General features: G+C 36.7%; 1 protein-coding gene and 1 long non-coding RNA gene across 42 annotated transcripts in view; both read right to left on the bottom strand.

Annotated features, from left to right (window-relative positions):
- The window catches only part of SEC31A (SEC31 homolog A, COPII coat complex component), a 59,933-nt gene extending 53,152 nt beyond the window's left edge, over positions 1-6,781 (bottom strand). For 12 of the 40 annotated variants that reach the window (XM_016156228.2, XM_016156232.2, XM_016156244.2 and 9 more), the window contains exon 1: positions 6,618-6,753. Coding sequence is in view for 17 of the 40 variants with exons in the window: in XM_036227786.1 (XP_036083679.1) it covers positions 6,566-6,681 (116 nt within the window). In the remaining 23 variants the exon portion in view is untranslated. The other 28 variants (XM_016156227.2, XM_016156231.2, XM_016156243.2 and 25 more) reach the window with 9 other exon arrangements.
- A 4,103-nt stretch (positions 6,782-10,884) lies between these two features.
- On the bottom strand, positions 10,885-19,107 carry LOC107516467. Of its 2 annotated transcripts, XR_004953083.1 has the most exons (6): positions 18,604-19,107; positions 15,402-15,472; positions 14,435-14,655; positions 13,547-13,696; positions 13,108-13,188; positions 10,885-12,063 (listed from the first exon to the last, which is right to left on the bottom strand). It is a non-coding gene; the product is annotated as an uncharacterized LOC107516467 (long non-coding RNA). The 2 variants fall into 2 exon arrangements; XR_001598309.2 differs by lacking the exon at positions 14,435-14,655 and having other exon boundaries at positions 18,604-19,102.
- Positions 19,108-19,189: the final 82 nt, after the last annotated feature.

Genomic DNA, 19,189 nt, shown 5'->3' with positions numbered 1-19,189 from the left:
ATTTAATATTAATTTTGTATCCTACTATCTAATTGAATTCTCTTTTTGGAGTAATTTTTCCGTAGATTCTGTTGGGTCTTCCATATATTCACTCATATCACATGCTAACAGTGGCAGTTACCTTCTTGTTTCAAACTTATTATTTCTCTAAAATTTTCCTCTTGTCTAACTGAATTGGCTAGTATTTGTAGCACCATGTTAAAGTTAACAGTGACATGTCTTGCTTTCTTCCTTTCTTTGGTGGGAAAGACTAGTCTATCACCATTAAGCATGACTTTGGGATTTGAGATACACATATGTATATACAGATATGTATACATAATGTAAGGAAATAGCCATTGATTACTGTTTTATTGAATGCTATTTATAAAAATTCAGTGTTGAATTTTGTCAAACACTTTTCGTTAGATAACTGAAGATGCTCATATAATTTTTCACCTTTGGTCTATCAATAAAACAAATTATACTAATAGATTTCCTAATAGTGAACCATCTTCTCATACTCTCAATTAATTTCTTTTGATCATGATGTATTATCCTAATGTGCTGCTAGATCCCATTTGTTTAAAAGAGTTTTGCTTTATAGTCATAAGTGAGATTTATTCTTTTGTGTTTTCTTTTGTGCAATCTTTGTCAGGTTTTGATATCAATGTTTTACTTGCTTCACGAAAAAAAAATGTGGGAGTTTTCTTTCTTTTTCTATGTTCTGGTACTTTTGGGGTGAGTTTATTCTTTGGTAATTTTCTCCATTTCTTCCATGGAAACTAATCTACTTCAAAGGTCATTTTTGGTAAGTTATAATTCCCTAGTGTTTTCATTACTATGGTCGTCTATACAGTCTACAATTTCCATTTATATTCTCCACTGATCCCAAGAATTGTTTGAATATTCAAGTAAAGCAGCCTTTATTTTTACTACATTGTGATTTTTCTATAATATTTTTCCTTTATGAGAGTTATTGAAGTTTTCTTTGGGGCATATATAGGTGTTTCTGTGAATGTTCCATGAGACTTAATAAAAGGGGTGCTCTGTTTTCAGGGTCAAGTTCAATATATATTCATCAAATCTATCCTATTACTTATTTTAGGTCTTCCATATCCCTATTTTTTTTACCCTCATTTGCTTTGTCTTGAACCAAGAATTAAAATTCTTTTATCACTAATGCATTTATGCCTATTTCTCCTGGTATCTCCTAAAACTTGCTTTATGAAAGTTACTTTGTTATTTAATACATATTTATTTAGTAGAAAGATATTCATAATGTTAAATGTTCACTTTCAAATACACATTTCAGCTTTATGAAGTATTTTTCTTGGTCTTAAATAATGCCTTTGGGCCTGAATTCCACTTTGTCTCATGTTAAGACTAACATCCTAGTTTTCTTTTTATTTGCCTTTATGTATATACTTGTGCGTTTTCAACTTTTGAAGCACTGTTTTCACTGGCTGCCTTGAATACAGCAAAAAAAGAAAAAAAGGAAAAAATATCAGACTTTGGTGATTCAATCTGAAAATCTTTTCAATAGGCTAATAAGGCCATTTAAAATTTATTGATATGACAGATATGGTTGCTCCTAGTTCTATCTTACTTTGCTATGTTTGGTTTTATACTTAAAAATACTTTCACTATTGATTTTTTGTGTATTTATAATTTTTCAGATAATTAGGATGATTTGCATTTTTGTTCTGTTTCTGATTCTATCTTATAACCATAATTTTAAATAGTTCTGTTTAATACCATTAACCCTCTATTTTACACAATAACAATGAGCACTGAAGAAAATTAGCTTGTGTAATCGTACTGACCCCCTTGCACTACACAACTACAGTCAATAGTATTATCTTTCTGTGTTTACCTTTGTACTGTTAAGTATGCTTATACTTTGACTAATGTTAGCTTTAAATGATGTCCTTTGATTTCCAGCCATTACAGATGAGGCAATTTGCAAACTTATTCTACCTCCAATTTTATACTTTCCAGTTCTTTTAATTTTTAAAAGTTTTATAACCAATTCCTACATTGTCAGATATTTAACGTGTACATTTTATTCTTCCATCCTAATTCCTTTTGTTTCGTTTAGCTATAAATACACTCAATGCTCTGCCACAGTACTTTTGCCAGTTCTCTTACTCAGCTCTAAATGAAGTTCGTCCTCTACTAGTCTCCTTAAGAGGATCTTAGACTAACAATATGTCCTGAGTCATAGGTTCAAACTGTTTATACTTAAACATTTTATAGATGATAAAATTAAGGCATAGAAAGATTAAATAATTTAAACATGCCAGCAAGAGGCAGAGGCAAGATTTGAACTCAGAAGTTTAGCTCGAGGACATGGTTCTATTGTGCAGCGGTTAGCATGTCTGTTTTATACGTAGAAGGTCCTGGGTTCGCACCCCAGTAGAGCCACAGTTCATGGTCTATGGCCATGCCACCCTTAACAAGCCTGATGTCTGATCTTGGAGCTAAGCAGGGTCGGGCCTGGTTAGACTTGGATGGGAGACCACCTAGGAAGACCAAGTACTGTACACATAAATTAAAAAACAAAAAGTTTAGCTCAAATCCAAGCTCGTACTTACTTCAATAAGTTCAGACATTCATTTTGATCATCGAAGAAATATTAACATTAAGAAGAAATAATGGTAAAAACTATGATGCATAATGAAATTATGAGATGAATGTATTTCATAAACTGCTAGGTTAAGTAAAAGTGGATTACATTGAATCGCTCGTGATTAAAAGCAGGGCCTCTAAATTCAATCTTCAATTTGAAAATTGGCTCTTCTACTACTTATGATACCTTGGACACATTATTTAACCTCTGAGACCCAATTTCTACATTTGTAAAATGGGAATAAGAGTGACTACCTCATGGGATGGTGAGAGATTTAAATGAGATAATGTATTTTATAGAGGGCAAAACGCAATGCTTAACACATACATTATCAAGTGTTTTAACATGCTAACTACTTTTTAAAATTATTACTATCATGAGCTTAATCAAGAAAACTATACATCTAATTTCCTAAGATTATTCTGAAGAAAAAACTCCCAATTTTCGAAGTGAAATAGCCTATTTTCTTTACATGAAATGCCTTCTTCCTCTCAGCCAACTGTCAAGTCCAAGTTCTAGCTCCTTCATGAAAACTGCCCTAAGGACCCAATCCATGATGATATAAATAAAGTCTTACTGTTTATATTTGTCTGTACCACACTTTAAGCATTTTATAATAAAGTGTTTTATTGTATCTTAATAAAACTTTAAAACATTCTATTAGTACATATTGTTTACATATTTTCCCACTCCCTTTTTACCAATAGTTTTATATATTATCTTGTCTCACTAACTAGACAGTTTTTTTTCAATCAAATGTTACAGGTTTTACCCTTTTGGGACTCAAAATTACTTAGCACAGGGTGAGCCACACAGAAGTTTTGTTTGTTTGATTTTGAATATTTATATTTAGAGGAATTCAAATAGACTGATGTGTTAGAAAAGCCAATTCCAGTCAAAACATTAAAGTTTTAAATTCTTTACTGTTTTGAAAGATTTTTTCTTATTTAAAAAATAGAAGTCTATGGCCATGCTACACTGAATAAGCTGATACAGGGTCAGGCCTGGTTAGTACTTTGATGGGAGACCACCTAGGAAGACCAGATGCTGTAGGTGTAAAAAATTTTTAAAAATCAAATAAAAAATAAGGGATTGTAAGCTGACAAGGTCCTTGCAATCTGTGAGATCAACCAAGGGTTGCCTCGCCTACAAAAAATAAATAAATACATATATATACACACACACACACACATATACACACACACATATATAAAACTACACACACACATATACATAAATAAAAGTGAAAACAAAAGAGCTATATATTTTCTTTTAAAAACCCCAAATGAATTACAGTATCTCTAAGAGCAAAGGTATATCAACAGCTACCAAATTCATGAACACTTAGTTAATGTGTAACATTTAATGAAAAAGATATGAACTTGCAAGAACATAAAATGGTTAAGTGGGAATTCAAAGGATTTATAAAAGTCTATTTTTTGTCTTAGTACTCAATGTTCCATCAGAAGCAGTTCCACTTATTAACCTGTACTGAACTCAAGGCATCAATACCATCTGTAAACACAAAACAAATCAAAAAAGAAAAAAAAAAAAACCCTATACAACAATGGCCTGAAACTATATTGTGTGGTCTAAATCTAATTAAACAAGACTACCATAATCTACCTATTGTAATTATTCTCAAAACTACTAAGAATGCTATGGAAATACTGTTTCATCAGGATGTATGTATCTTTCTTTCTCTTATAAATGATCATTCATTAGCTGTAACTAATATTCTTGAAAATACAAACAAGTCTTAAATCATGTGTTCTTCCCAAGTAAAACTTGCTTTAAAATCTGCCAGTAATTTTTTTTCAATATTATGTGTAATTAGAATTCACATTATGCAGACTTTTTCATTCAATTAATTCAAGACTATTTTACATGGAACATAGTCATTCTGAAAATATAAAAAGGTGTGAGGACAGTGGCTTGTTCCATATGCCATCTACAGGACAATATCTATACCACAGCAGTTAAGAGCATGGAATTCAGAGTCAACACCCTCAGTTTAAATCCCAGCCCCACCATATCCTATGACTTTAGGCATGTAACATTACCTATGTGTATTTTGGCTACTCACTTGGTAAAATATGTATAACAAAATTATAGATACCATAGGGTTGTTGAAAAAAATTAAATGTGGTATAACACATAGTGCTTGCTGAGAATAGTACCTGGCAGGTAGAAAATAAATACACATAGATGAGTTGTTACAAAAGTAACAATTTAAAATGTTTATCCCAGCAAATCTTTAAGAATACATCTACTGAAGAGAATTTATGTTCTAGACTAGAACTTATTTTTTCATCCAACTTTCTCTCCATAAACGCATGCAGTTAAGCGGAAACTTTTTCTTTCTGCTCATTTTCTAAATGATAATTTTGTGACACAATTGTACAACCCAATAGTACTATTTTCTAAAAAAAACGAACAACCTTATTACAATGCTATATACAGAGCCATACCTCAGAAACTAAAACGTGAAGGAAGTTAACCGAATTGGAAATTTTGATTCCCAAACTAAAAATACAGTCCCTAACTATTAATGCCTTGAGCAAAAATTCATCTTGTGAGAGCAATATATCTCACTATCGATGGGCACATCTGCTTTACAGGACTTATTTAGTGTTATCAATGTTCTATGCTCATCTCACTCAACCGTAACCAAATCAAAGAGCAACTGTGCTCTGGTTACGGAACTAAATGTTGTCATACCTATCTGGAGTCTAATAAATAAAACTTTTTGAGCTGAAATTAACCTACGAATGACGTTTCTAAAAACAATGCAAAAAAACAATTTTATAATCTCATCTTACAAGAGTTTTTAACTTAGGACTGGTAAACTTCATGAAATTATATAGAAAATCCTATACGTGTGTGCATTTTTTTAGGGAGATGATTCAGTACTTTCATCAGGTCCTCAAAAGGGAGTGGAATTCCAAAAGGTTAAGAATCACTGCTCTTTACAGTTTACGGATTTCTTTGTATTGTTATTAGTTTTAGAGACGACTCTATATAAAATTAAGCAGTATAGTTCTAAATCCATTCCAAATCTCAAATAAATGTTTAGAGTCTACAAACCTTTCCTAGAGCTGTAATTATGAGACAATTAGAAACAAGGAGCACAGAAGAACCACTAATAAAAGATGGGTATATTTTAGCCAACTCTAGAACAATCGGTCTATACAGAAAACGTAGGATAGTAGGATACAAGGATGAAGTTCTAATTATCAATTAGTTACAGTTACCAACAAAGACAATCAATTTCAGTTTTCTAAACTTAGAAAAGGCAGTTTAGGAGGAAAAATTTAATCACAGATCATCAATGTAACTTCAGAGAAACCTATGAGTAGACATAAAAGTTTACAATGCCCACAAGCCCAGAAAACATATGATTTTACACCTGCCCCGTAATTTATCATCGTATAATTTATTAGGAAAAACACACAACAACTAATGAGACTTCTTTCGAAGCATAGGCTGAAACTGGCTATCACTGCCTTTAAAATAATCTAATCCTGGTTAAACGACAGTAGCCTTTAGTTAAAATCTAGGAACCTTTCAACGTGGCAATAGTTAAAATACAAACAAAAACTCCTAACCAAACTAAAGTCAACCAAAGTAATCCTGAGGTTTGTTTCCTTCCCTCGCCCTCAGAGACCGCACCTCTTTGTGCACAAGGAAGGGTGCGAAGGTCTCCTAACCTCAGACCCCGGTTACCGGCCCAGGCAGGACAACCCGTCGCAAGCCTCAGGGGAACTCCTGCTCAGCAGTGGAAACGACGGCAGATTTGAACCAGCGCGATATCCAAAGCAGCCGTGACGCCAAGCGTTGTCCCGCTGGGCCCGAAACCAAGACAGGGGCGCGCCGCCACCGGAGGCCGGGCCGCAGGCTGGCGGAGACGAGCGAAGACCGAGGCCAGGGTCCCAACTTTGGCCTGTACTCTACCTCAAGGCCTGAGGGCTGGCGAAGAGGACAGGAAGGAACAGAGTGGACACACCTTGCGGGGACCCCAGGCTACCGGTTCCTGCGTTAGCTCGGCGCCCGTCAGGCTCTTCCAGCATTCGCAGCCGCCCCTCCTCCCGGCCCAGGGCCACCTCCACGTTCCGCTTCAACGTGGCAGCCGCAGCCCCGCCCAGCCGGCCGGCGAGCTTCCGGGAGCGATGCCTGGCTCCACCCACTCCAGCCAGCGACCTTTACGGCACTTCCGGAAGCGATCCCTGGCTCCACCCACTCCAGACAGCGACCCTCACGGCACTTCCGGGAGCGGTGGCTGGCAGAGTCGGGCAGGGCAGGGCTGGTAAAAGAGTGGGTACGCTTCTCCCCTCTGTTTAGGAGGTTAGGGCGCCTTCTGAGAGGCGGTTCGCAGGAACGACACGTAGCAGTAGTCCTGAGACGTCAACAACCCCCGCGACTGTCAACACCAGAGAAATCACGTGAAAACGGGGCTGCCAGGGCCTTATTGTAGTAATAGTAATTTGTGACTGGGTCCTTAAAATTACTTACTTGCTTTTACAGTATTGCGTTTTGGAACTTCTTTATAATTAACCCATCTGGTACCGCCCAGAGGCTGTTGTAGACACACTTGATTTGATTTGTTTGTTCCTCCAAAGAGGCATTGTGTGTAAGGTATTCCAGTTAGTGTCCTATGGTACTATTTGAGAACTATTAGCATTTGCCTTCAGTTAGTGAAACTTTATTAAATTTTCTCCAGAGCCTGGTATCTAAGTTGGTTACTTGGATGTTGTTTTTAGGTTAGGAGGCAGTTGTTTTCCAGTGAAGAAAGTAAATAAAGCCTGGGAAAAATCACTAAAGTACCAGAACCTGTATTCAACCTAGGTCTGCCAACTTATAGACCAGTTCTCTTCCTACTGCACAGAGGAGTCAACTAGCTCCTTCCTAATGCCTTTTCTAAGTGCCTTCATTGGAAGTAATGTTTGTTGTTCACAAAAAGTAAAATATGGCTGTCGACATAAGAAATGTCTGAACCTGTAGAGAATTTTTATATGTTTACTTGAGCCAAACTGATGACCTATGCCAGGGAGCAAGATTTCAAATGCCCCACAGAATAACAGTTTTGCAGCTTCCTTTATGCATTTGAAAGGAAGACAAAGAGCAAGGTGGGGATTGGATTACAGGATAGTTAACAAGATTATGTGCTTTCTTGAAGGTGGTTAAGATTTATTTCAAAAGTATGTTAACTTAGATGCATAAGAACAATGGATAAGGCTTGCTTATGGGAAAGATACTTTACTAACAAAGTCATATGCCGGGGTCAGGACCACCCACCACGACCTACCCAGTTAGGAATTTAGATCTGAACGCTCTGTGAGGTTACTTTCCATAGCACCCCTTCTTTTGTCAGTGTGGCACACACTCCTATGTAAGTGCTAGAGGGTAGGCACATTTTTTGTACTCTCACTGCACTCTTTCCAATACCCTTTTAGTGTCTTATGCTTTAATCTAAAAAGCAAGTTTATTTCTGTGGGACTGAACTAGACCATCTTAAGCAGATTACTTAGGCTACAAGAGCTAATTTCCAGTGTTCTAAAAAAGTCTTGCACTTTTATATCTCCAAGGACTAGTTTTACCTAAAGAGATGCCAATAACTAGACATAAAAGAGACAATCATTTGAGTCAACAGAAAACACTGAACTTCCTACTACCTAGAAGTGTGCATTGGTGTGAAAAAATGGCTCATAAGAACAACTTTCCCAAAATTTAGTGACTCCAGCAGTGGTTACATTCTTTGATATCACTTAATACAATCCTGAGAGGCAGACTTCCAGTGGCGCAGGTAGGCAGTGGGGCATATGAAGAGAGAGCCAGGCCATAGACCCGGGCTGGTGAGAGGGCAGCTGGCTGAAGCCAGGGGTGGCGCCAGGGGTGGGGGATGCCCATGGAAAACCGGGCTTAGAGCCCCCCCCCCCCCCCGAGCCCATCTGCAGACGGCTATCACTGGTTTCCATGGACCCATCCCTGGTTCTACTATACTCAGTGTCGCCAGGCCTGTCGAGTGGCAGATTGACCAAGTTCAACCTACAAGCTACTCTCCCCACTGCAGCACCAACCTGCTGTGGCCCCCAGACAACCTGGAAGCGGAAGCAGCGGGCTGGGTCGTGCTAGAGGAGACAGACCTGCCGTGAATTTGACATGTGATTACATGGGGGGAAGAACTGGTTCCTCAAATTGTCTAACACCAAGAATGTTGCCGTGAAGATGAAGTATCCATCCCCTCAATCTAGCAGAACAGGAGTTGATGAGTCTGGAAGAACAATTTGGGGAGGGATGCTCATGTCCGGTGACTGAATTTGGTGGTGGATCTCATGATCAGCAGGCCTCAGCCTACCAGAAAGAGAATGAGAGCAGTAGCAGCGTCGTGTGGCTAATATCATGGGACTCAGAAGCACCTGCCACTGGAGCTTCCTAATGATCCAGCTGTTCTTCTCCGAGGTCTGATGGCATTTGTAGTCTGAACTTTGGCTACCACCACTGAGATTGACCAAACGCCTTCTGTGTGCCAGTGCTGTAGACTTAGCAGTGAGCCAAAGGAGGGACCCCAGTGCTCAGAGCCAGACTGGCTTCTCAGTTAAAGCTTGCATTTATTAAGCACTTTGTGCCAGGCGGGGCTTTGGGCACTGTACATTCTCATGTGAGGGAGATTCTCGTATCCCTATTAAGAGTTCCTACAAGAGAAGTTTTGGAACCATGTCCAACACATTAGAAGGAATCTGCAAAAATTAGTGGTTATTGCCATTATGATTCTACAGGTAAGGAAACAGACTTAAAGAGCTAGAGGAAAATTGGGGTAGTGATAGAAGAGCTGGGGTTGGAAGAATTGCTGTCTGGCTCCAGAGGCCACACTTGTAACCACTGGGTGGTTTTGCCACCCGCCCCCACCCCCTCCCCAGCATACAAGGGCAGGTGGTGTGAGTGAGTCCTCCCCTGAACTAGGCTTTGGGAGGCTTGCTGTGTCCATTCTTGGGTGGAGTCTCCTCTGGGGTTTGCAAAGTGAGGATATAGATGTGTAAGGATGGACTGAGGCAATGCCTGTTGTGCTCAGAAGTGATTGGCACAGCCAGTGCTCTTCAAATGTTAGCTCTTGGAGGTGTGATTCCAATTTTACTATTTTATCAAAATCACGTTTTCTGATAATAGAACTGACAAGGGAGCTGGATCCTGTAACTTTAAAAAGCAATCTTTCTTCCTGTATCAAAGGTAATCCTATTACAGCATGTGCCTTTGCAGTGGAAAAAGAAGCATACGATAAACCACTTGTTCCTACTACATAAATTAAGCTACAAACCTTCCTATTCCCAACCCTTTTGTAAGGCCCTGTGAGCTCAGAAATACAATTTGTGAAGGAAAAATTTGTGAACAAAAGCATTTCATGACATGAGAAAGTTATGAAATCCAAATTTAAGTGTCCATCAAGTTTTAGTGTAACCATGAAGATTAATCTACCTACCCCTCATAGTCAATTACTCCAAACAGGAAGAGAGGTACTTTCCAACAAGATGTGTTTTTACTCTACTGCGCCAGATGAAGTAGGATCTCCTCCTCCCCAGCACTCAGCTAATAAAAAGCCACTATACTGCAAATTCTGCTTTGTTTAGAACAGCCCCTATGAACTCTTCCCCACCCTCCTCTATATTCTTCTCCTTTGTTCTCTGGATTTGCGCACTGTTCGGGTTCGCCATTACGTTGGAATGTCTCAAACTGCAATTCTTGGTAGTTCCCAAATAAACTCATTTTGCTGGAGAAACTTCTGGCTCTTTAAAGTCAATAGAACACAGCCATGCTCAATTATTTATATATCAATTACGGCCATTTTGGTGCTATAATGGCAAAGTTGAGTGGTTCCTACAGAGATCAGATGGCTTGCAAAACCTAAAATATTTACTATACGGTCCTTTACTGGATTTGGTCCTTTGCCAAATCCTGTTCTATTACACAGGATTGGCCTACCAATGGAGTCAAAATTTGAGACATTCAGTATTATAAATTATTTTAAAGCCTTGAAGCAATATACAAAGGCAATATGAAAAATGTCAACTATAACTGGTTATTGTAAGGCTCAAATATAGCTATTTCTAGACTTAATGCAAGCAGTTCTCCCTTTGACTAAGCAAGCTCAAACTGTGTAAAGTAATCTTAATCTATGGGATTAACAATCCACTATTGTGACCTTAAAATTTGTCAAAATATTAAAAACTCTCAATGTGGGTTATAAGTGTAAAAAAATAGTAAAACATCTACAACATTAAAAACTTTGAAAATTATAGTGTTTTATTTCTTTATAAAATGTATCAAGAGTAGTTGGAATAAGGCTTGCTTTCTTCTCATATAATTTACCATAAAGAGTGAGCATCTTTTCTATGCCTTGGCAAATCGTCATACTCCTAAATTTAGATCATCTTCCAAAATTTTATCCTTTGTGCTTTCAACAGCATGCAATATCTCTTGAGTTCCTTTAATGTGAAGTTTTCATTTGTATGACTTCTTCCGAGAGTTCATCCTTTATGACACAACCACTTTCTTCACTTATGACTATGTTTGCCTTCATTAAATTTCTCTGGCTGTATATCTAGAACTACTTCTTGAATCAAGGCAATGTTGACATTCCCATGGTCATTGACATCTTCTATAATTACATTTACATTCCATCCAAATCCTGCAAAGTTTTTGCACTGTTGTACAAAGCCAGGACTGCTGAGAATTCCTATAATTCTTGGAATCTGGCTGCAGATTTCACAGTAGCCTCCTTACCTGAGCTTGCAGTTTCACCAGATAATGTTGATGAGTTCATGCAGACTTCTAAAATGATGAAACTGACCTTTACTAGCAGTAAAATATTCTCTTCGGTTTCCCTGAATTTACTATTGCCTTCAATGCAGCACCTAACTTCGATGCATTGGCCTAAATACTAGCCAAACTGATGGGAATTATTTTTGATTACAGTCCTTAATCCAAAGTAGAAGTAAATCTTCCATTTTACCCATAAGTACCTTTCTGTTTCTAGTACAATTTAACTTATAGCTTCATATAGGCCTTGGTCTCGTTCTATCTTTGCTTTGCTGTCACCATTTTCAAATCTAACCATATCCAATTTCATTTTCAGTTTTATCACTTTTTGTTTCTTTGCTGCTGTCATCTTTGTTAACAAATGTTGCATACACTATTCTATGTGTGAACCAATAGATATATTCAGTGACCAATCACCAACAGAGTTTGAAAGAAGTGATATAACTGGTTAATGATCATGATGCACACCTTTGATTTGCGGTATGATTTGTACAATAAAGAACTAGCAAAAAAGTTTATGCAACAATTCAGTTAATATTGTGGTAACTAAAATTTCAACCATGTTCTTGAATTGGCGTTCTTTACACTGAAAACTGATATTCTTGCATGTTGGAATGATACAAAGTAAGGATTACCTGTATCTGAAAAGAAAAACATGTATTAGTTCACAAATAGTCAATTTTTAATCCAATTTAGTTAACTATTAGCCAAGCCTAATCCTAGATCAAAAAAACTGAAACTTCTCAAAGGAATGGTAATTCCAAGACTGCATTACTCACTGAAGCTGGAAAAATGTTTGGGAATAGTGTGATACAGAATTATTCCTATTAGAATTTGCAGACAGTCCAAAGGTATTCTTTTGAGAATTTAGGCCTCTTCTCCTCATTTAAATAATCTTGAGGCTTGCAAAAGGATTAAAATCTGGACAACTTTAGTGTTGCCTAGATTGCAAAACTTTACAATCATCACCAAGACTATGTTTTTACAATGCATTCCATAGCAACCAGGACCATGTTTACTGCTGTAAAACAGTAGATTCATCTCACTAATGTTTTAGTTTTGTTTTTAAATGTATTTATTTTGTAAATATTTTCATTAAGAGCCATAAACAAAGTTTATATCAATGTTTATGTTTGTAGAAATTTAATAGAAAAATAACTTAAATCAACATTAAGTAGCCATAATTTTTTTCCCCTTCATATTACTCAAATTTGAGAAACATCCCAAGACAACATGCCTAATTAACGACAGATTAATCTGGTTTAAGTTTGAGATTCCCGGCTTCCAACCACCTGCCTATCTACTATTTATGAACAAAACTTAAGTTAAAGGATGGTCACCTACTGGCATATCGAAGGGTATTTACAGAATATCCAACAGTTCAGCCGATTTAAATCTGGAACATATGATCTCTAAGAATTTCAGAGGCTGAAAGGATTATGCCATTATTTTTTTAAAACAATGACTTTTAAAGTTAAAAGTTCTTCTCCCAACCCAACCAATGGCCTATTCTTAATTCAATCTATTGATTCAGAAAATTATATTACCTTTGAAATCACATTTATGTTATCTTTGAAAGCTGACAAAGGAAAAAACTGAGTATAGAATCCAAATTATGCTCAAATATCAATTTTTTGCTCAGTTTTTGCATTTTATCAAGACTAATAAATTTGTAAACCTCTTACCTTATTATACACATCTTTGAATTCTTGATCAAATAAATCAGATAAATTATTTTCTAAGAAAAACACCCTTCGATTTTACACCTAAAAGGAAAAACATTTACAGGTAAATTAATATACAAAAACTACCTATCTGTAAGCCTCGCGATTTTTTCCCCATTATGTCCTCATCCACATACATTAATCACAACAAATCATGATGTGAACAGCAGTGGAAAAAGTTTAATCATTGGACATTTATAAATTCTTATTTTCAACTTATGCTTTAGTTATTAAGGTTTTCATTGCATAGTCCCTCTTAAAAACACATAAACATGCACATTTCTATTCATTTCGATTCTTTCATGTAGAATAGATTACACCTCCAAATTTATTAGGATTGGAAAAAACCCAAAACAAAGATAATTTCAAGGATATTGTTTATCTACTTTGCACAGATTACCTTATGCTAACTTCCAGATGTCTTCTCACCATCAGGTGATATGGAAAGGGTAATACCTTAATATATTCCAAAACTGGTTATGCCATGCTTGGTATGTAATGCTTTTGTTATTAGACAAGGCTTCCAAAGATCAGAAGTACTCTAATAAATCTAAAAGACAAGGGGGAGAGTTGTTTGTGTCAACAAAGAACTTTTAAGTAGTGATAAAGGGAAAAAAGATTACAAATTTCAGAACTAATTAGAATTCTTATTAAGTTGCTTATTAAGAAGGGCAACAGCAGAAAGAAAAGGAAGTATACTAACCATATTGGATAAAAATCAAGCTTTGGGAGAAGAGGGCAAACTGCTCTAGTGCTGCTTCTGTATAATTGCATCTTTACTCATCCTATGTCAAATATTTGTGTAACTGTCTAGAAGTAATTGGACTATCTATATTCCTTAAAAAACTCTAAACAGAAATTTTAAACTTTCTGCACCCCAAACAAAATACTAGGAGTAGGAGTACTCAAATTTCCATCTATAGTATAGTTCCAACCAGCTTTTCTCACCGCCTCTACCTAGGAGGAACTGGGAAAGGGGAAACAGGTCCAAGAATATTTATGATCAAGGTAGTATTCTCTGACTATAAAATGAACTTTCTTATAAACTCCCTAGAAATTTTCCAAAGGAATGTAGCATCACTTAAGCAGTTTATATACATAGGCAAGAAAGAAACTGTGCACCTTAGAAGAGAGAGCATTTATTTGGATATGTAGATACTCAGATGTTTAATTATCTGACTTGAGGGTCAAATATTATATCTCTTGATTAAATAAATTTAGAGTTAAAAAAAAAAGCACTTGAAGTGTCAGCCTCCAAGATGGTCCCTAATAATCTTATAGTGCCCACCTAAGCCATACCAGGATTAGTCTCAGTGACCAATAGAAAGGGACAGTCACTTAAAGATTAACTTTTAAAAGACAAGCTTCCATCTTGGCCTTTCTCTCTTGGATCATCCCTCTGGGAGAAGTCAGCTATCATGTTGTGAGGACACTCAGACAGCCCATGGTTAGGGAGAAGTTCACATGGTGAAGAAGTACTGAAGTCTTCAGCCAATAGCCACCAAGAAACTGAGGAATGCCAAAAGAGAGTTTGGAAGCTGATGCCACCCACCTCACCCAACCATAAATGTTTGTTGTTTTAAACTACTAAGTTTTGGGTAATTTGTTACATAGTAATAAATAAGTAATATAGAGGATCACAATCCATATTCAAAAAGTAAAATATACGACTTATGAATTAGTTGAAAAGATCTGAAATTTTGGGGGAAGGATCAGATCTAGAATTGTCTTTATATTTGGTCACAAATAATCTCAAAACCCCAAGGCTTTCTAAAGCAAACATGTCCAGAGAATTGAAAGGATGAAAAATTCACCAAGAATATAAATTGGTTACTAGATTTATTATCAAGACAACAAAATAAAGGTTCTAGTAGAACTAAGTAAGAATCTGACAAAAGGATAAATGATATGTGTTCAACAAGGAAGATACTAGTCCTATAAAGCAAAAAGTCTATTTGCTTTCATAGAGTTGTTATGAGAAATAGATATTGTTTAAAAAAAATTAGTGTGTGTGTGTGTGTGTGTGTGTAAAATGCTTAGCACAATGTCTGGCATATAACCATTCAACAAGCATTAGCTGTTACTATTTTTCCCCCAAGTGACCAATTAATGAGCTTCTATACCATAAAACAGGCTATTAGATTTCACCAAAGCCTTTATAAATCCATTTTTTACTTGGACAAGCCTCCATTTCCAATTCAGTGCTATTGTTCCAGGAACACTCAATACATTTAACACAGAAAGACATACTCTACCTCCTCTGCATATTTTGAGTCATGTTCCAAGACCCAGGAATCTTTTCCCAATATCTCCAAGAATGTAATTCCTGAAAAAAGATATTTTCTCTTAAATTACTTTGTGCAACAGTCAATGCCTTTTGCAAATAACATCTTTAATAGTTACATATCCTCATTAACATATTCAATAATCACAATGGTTCATTATGTGAACAGCAGTGAAAAGGTTTAATCATTGGATATGAAATTATTAGAGGAAGCAAAGATCTAATTAAATGATCAAAATGAGAATTTCACCAATAAAACAGTAAAAAATAGCAACAATAAAGCATATAAAAGTTATAAAGCAATGTAAAGATACATAAATACAACTCAAAATAATTCCACTTATAAGGGAGGGAGGGCACACTTCCTTACCCAAAAGTATACTAAGACTACCTAAAGTGGTGACCCCTTGTGACTTCTGTACAGTGACTTATTTTCATTTAAGCAGTCTATAACATTTAAGTAAATCTGTTCTGCAGCATAGCAGTTTTCAGTAACTCACTTGTAATTAGTAATTAGTAGATGTGTCAAAATAATGTGAGAGCCACATTGTTTCATCTTTCTTAGGAGAACCCCAACATTAAGCAGAAAAAAAGCCTTTTCTCTGTGTTCTGATGCTGAATGGTAGCATGTGTACTTTTTCCTTTTTTGCTTTCAAAGTTAATTCCAAACATTTTTTTCCTTTCAGCAAATAATCTCTGCAGTATTAGCCAAAAATTTTTATCTACTAATATCAGAAAATAAAACCAGCTATTAAGACGCAACTTGAAGTTAAGAGGTAGCAGCAGCGTTAGTCCCTTCAGGGGCCTCTATTTGCTTTGGAAATTGTTTCGCGCAAGACTCTCTAGCCTCCCCCTGTAAAGATGTATAAAGCCAAGGGCAATTTCCAGCTTGGGTTAAGGAGGATGGAAAAAAACCCAAAACATCCCATTCTATAGAAGTGACAGCTGAATCAAGAATCTGCTCCTAATACTTTTGGGTTAGGCACCAGGAGCTTTTTACCAAATGGTGGCAGCTTGATTGCACATATTTTATGTATGTTTTAGGGAGAAGATCCTCAAACACAGGGCTTCTAGCAGGTTATATTACTTCTGAACCCATTTTAACAACAGCCTATTATTCACCTATTTGTAAAGTCTTTCACCCACCAGCCCTGCTCTTTTGATACATCTTAGGGCTGCCTCCATTTAAAGTTACCATTAATGGAGTGGGAAGGAGTAAGTACTCCCATCACGAATCATTGCTAACTTTAGAAATTTTCGAATTGCATAGGTTTTGAGTAGTCACACAACTATTTTTCTCACATACTCTGCTTCTTTCAAATGCACAATTTTGCTGAACATGAAGTTTTTTCCAGGAACACATATGACATTAGAACAAAAACATTTACCTATTTGTATGCCAGAGACTAAAAAAGACAAATTCAATTTAGACATTGTCTCTACACTCCAGGAGCATCCTCTAGTGCAGCAGTCCCCAACCTTTTGGCACCAGGTACTGGTGCTCCTATGAGACTAATGCCTGATGATCTGAGGTGGAGCTGACAAGATGATGCTAGTGCTGGGAGCAGCTACAAATACAGATGAAGCTTCGCTGGCTCACCTGCCACTCATTTGCTGTATGGCCCAGTTCATAACAGGCAACGGACCAATACCAGTCCCCGTGGCCCTGCTTATGAAATTCCTTACAAATTTTAAGTGCTTAAAAATAGGGCAAGCACCACAGTGAGATACCACTTCACACCTAGGAGAATTTGGAGAAATTGGAATCTTCATCTACTGCTAGTGGCAATGTAAAATGGTACAACCATTTTGGAAAAAGTCTGGCATTTTCTCAAGAGATTAAACAGAAGATTTAGCATATGACCTAGCAATTCCAATACCGTAGGTATATGTACTCAAGAGAAAAACATATTTCCGCACAAAAAATTGTACACTCATGTTCATAACAGCATTATTCACAATAGCCCCCAAAGTGGAAACAACCCAAATGTCCACCAATTGATGAATGGATAAATAAAATGTGGTATATCTATACAATACATTATCTTTTGGTAATAAAAAAAAATGAATTATCTATATATGCCATGAAAATGGATGAACCTTAAAAATATTCTAAGTGAAAAAAGCCAGTCAGCAAGACCATGTATTAGTTTGATTCCATTTATATGAAGTGTCCAGAATAGGCAAATCTACACAGATAAAAAGATTAGTTGTTACCAGGGGCTGAGGATAGGGAAGATAGAAGTGATTGCTAATGAGGACTTTTTTTAAATTTTTTTTTTTGGGGGGGTGGGTTTGTTGAAATCGTTCTAAAACTGTGATGATGGTTGCACAACTCATGAATATACTGAAAACCACTAAATTGTACACTTTAAGTAGGTTAATTGTATGGTATATGAGTTAAATATTATAGCTCAATAAAATTTACAAAAACAATAAGTCAGACAATTTTTTCCTTAAAGATAATAAAAAACTGTTATTTCTATTTAGCCTCACTCAGGTATGTCTCAATTGGCTGAGTACTAGAAAAGTTTCTAATAGTCTTATTAACTGACAGGGATTTAAATTCAGGTCCTACATCTGACAGCCAAGCAAGCATGTCCCCCATGAACCAATTTTCCTCAAATTCATGGACTATATCTTTAGGCCATGTGACCTTTAAAAAAACTACATAAGCAAAACCTGTACATTTTATTCAAATAAGATGTAAGCATATTACAATTGAAGTAGATGTGAGTAACACCTTGAGCTGAGTCTTTTGGGGTAGAATCTGAACAAAGTAAACAAAAAAGGGGAAAAAGAAGCAATCTTTCTTCTCTGATTCTGAATCATTCCTGTGAGCTAGACAAAGAAATATAAGTTACAAACATTTGATTTTTAAAATGGGACTCCAACGTTAAGGAGAGAACGTAGCCATTTAATATGTTAAGGATCTCTTCAATGACAAAATAGAAACTATGCCTACGTTGATTCCACTGTTTTTCTATGAAAATTAAAACATCATACCATAAAAATAAAAACATCGTCCTAAAATCTTCTCACTCCTGAAAGCTATCCACGATGTCTATACTTCAAACAAAACCATTTCATTCCCCCTTGTCTCTTGCCCTTACTACTGCTATTGGCAAGTCCCCACTAAACCGTGAGCTTTCCCAGGTGCCCATGATCCTTACCTCACTTTCTTCTTAATTCCCGCATAGTGGCAATGGGTCTTACAGAAAAGGGTTCGTTGAATGAAAAGTCGATGTATGTCATATTACATTGTCATTCAAGCTTCTCTGGGGGCACATATCTATGGCGGAAAATATCAAAAGCTCCTACATTATCTCCGCACCAGGGAATTACCTGATAATAAAATGCAAGGAAATGACATGCCTCTCAGGAAAAATTCGCTTCTGGCCCAATTTTGTCTTCAGTATTTGTAGGGCCCTGCGTTTCTCCCTCTTCCCATTATATCTTCTATTCACTTTTAGACCTCGCAACCGGAGACTCACGGATATGGCCCTGGATTCACCTCAACCTTGGTCTTGTCTCTTCGCTTCGCGTTCTCAATATTGGCCTCATAATACAGCGATGGAACTGGATTTAACCAGAGCGGATAAAAACAGGAAAATAAGCCTGTTACAGCAAAATCCCTCAACCACCCTGTGAAAGAGAGGGAGGAGCAACCAAGTGCTCGTCTTAATGCCCCTGGCCGTTTCGATTGGCTGATGCGCACGACGTGGCCTGTGATTGGTCATAGCGTCAAGTGCAGCGTCC

The sequence above is a fragment of the Rousettus aegyptiacus genome, unplaced genomic scaffold (genome assembly GCF_014176215.1).
Source record: "Rousettus aegyptiacus isolate mRouAeg1 unplaced genomic scaffold, mRouAeg1.p scaffold_m13_p_10, whole genome shotgun sequence".
NCBI lineage: Eukaryota > Metazoa > Chordata > Mammalia > Chiroptera > Pteropodidae > Rousettus > Rousettus aegyptiacus.
The sequence above is the reverse complement of the archived record's forward strand: the minus strand, read 5'-3'. Positions and strand labels throughout refer to the sequence as shown.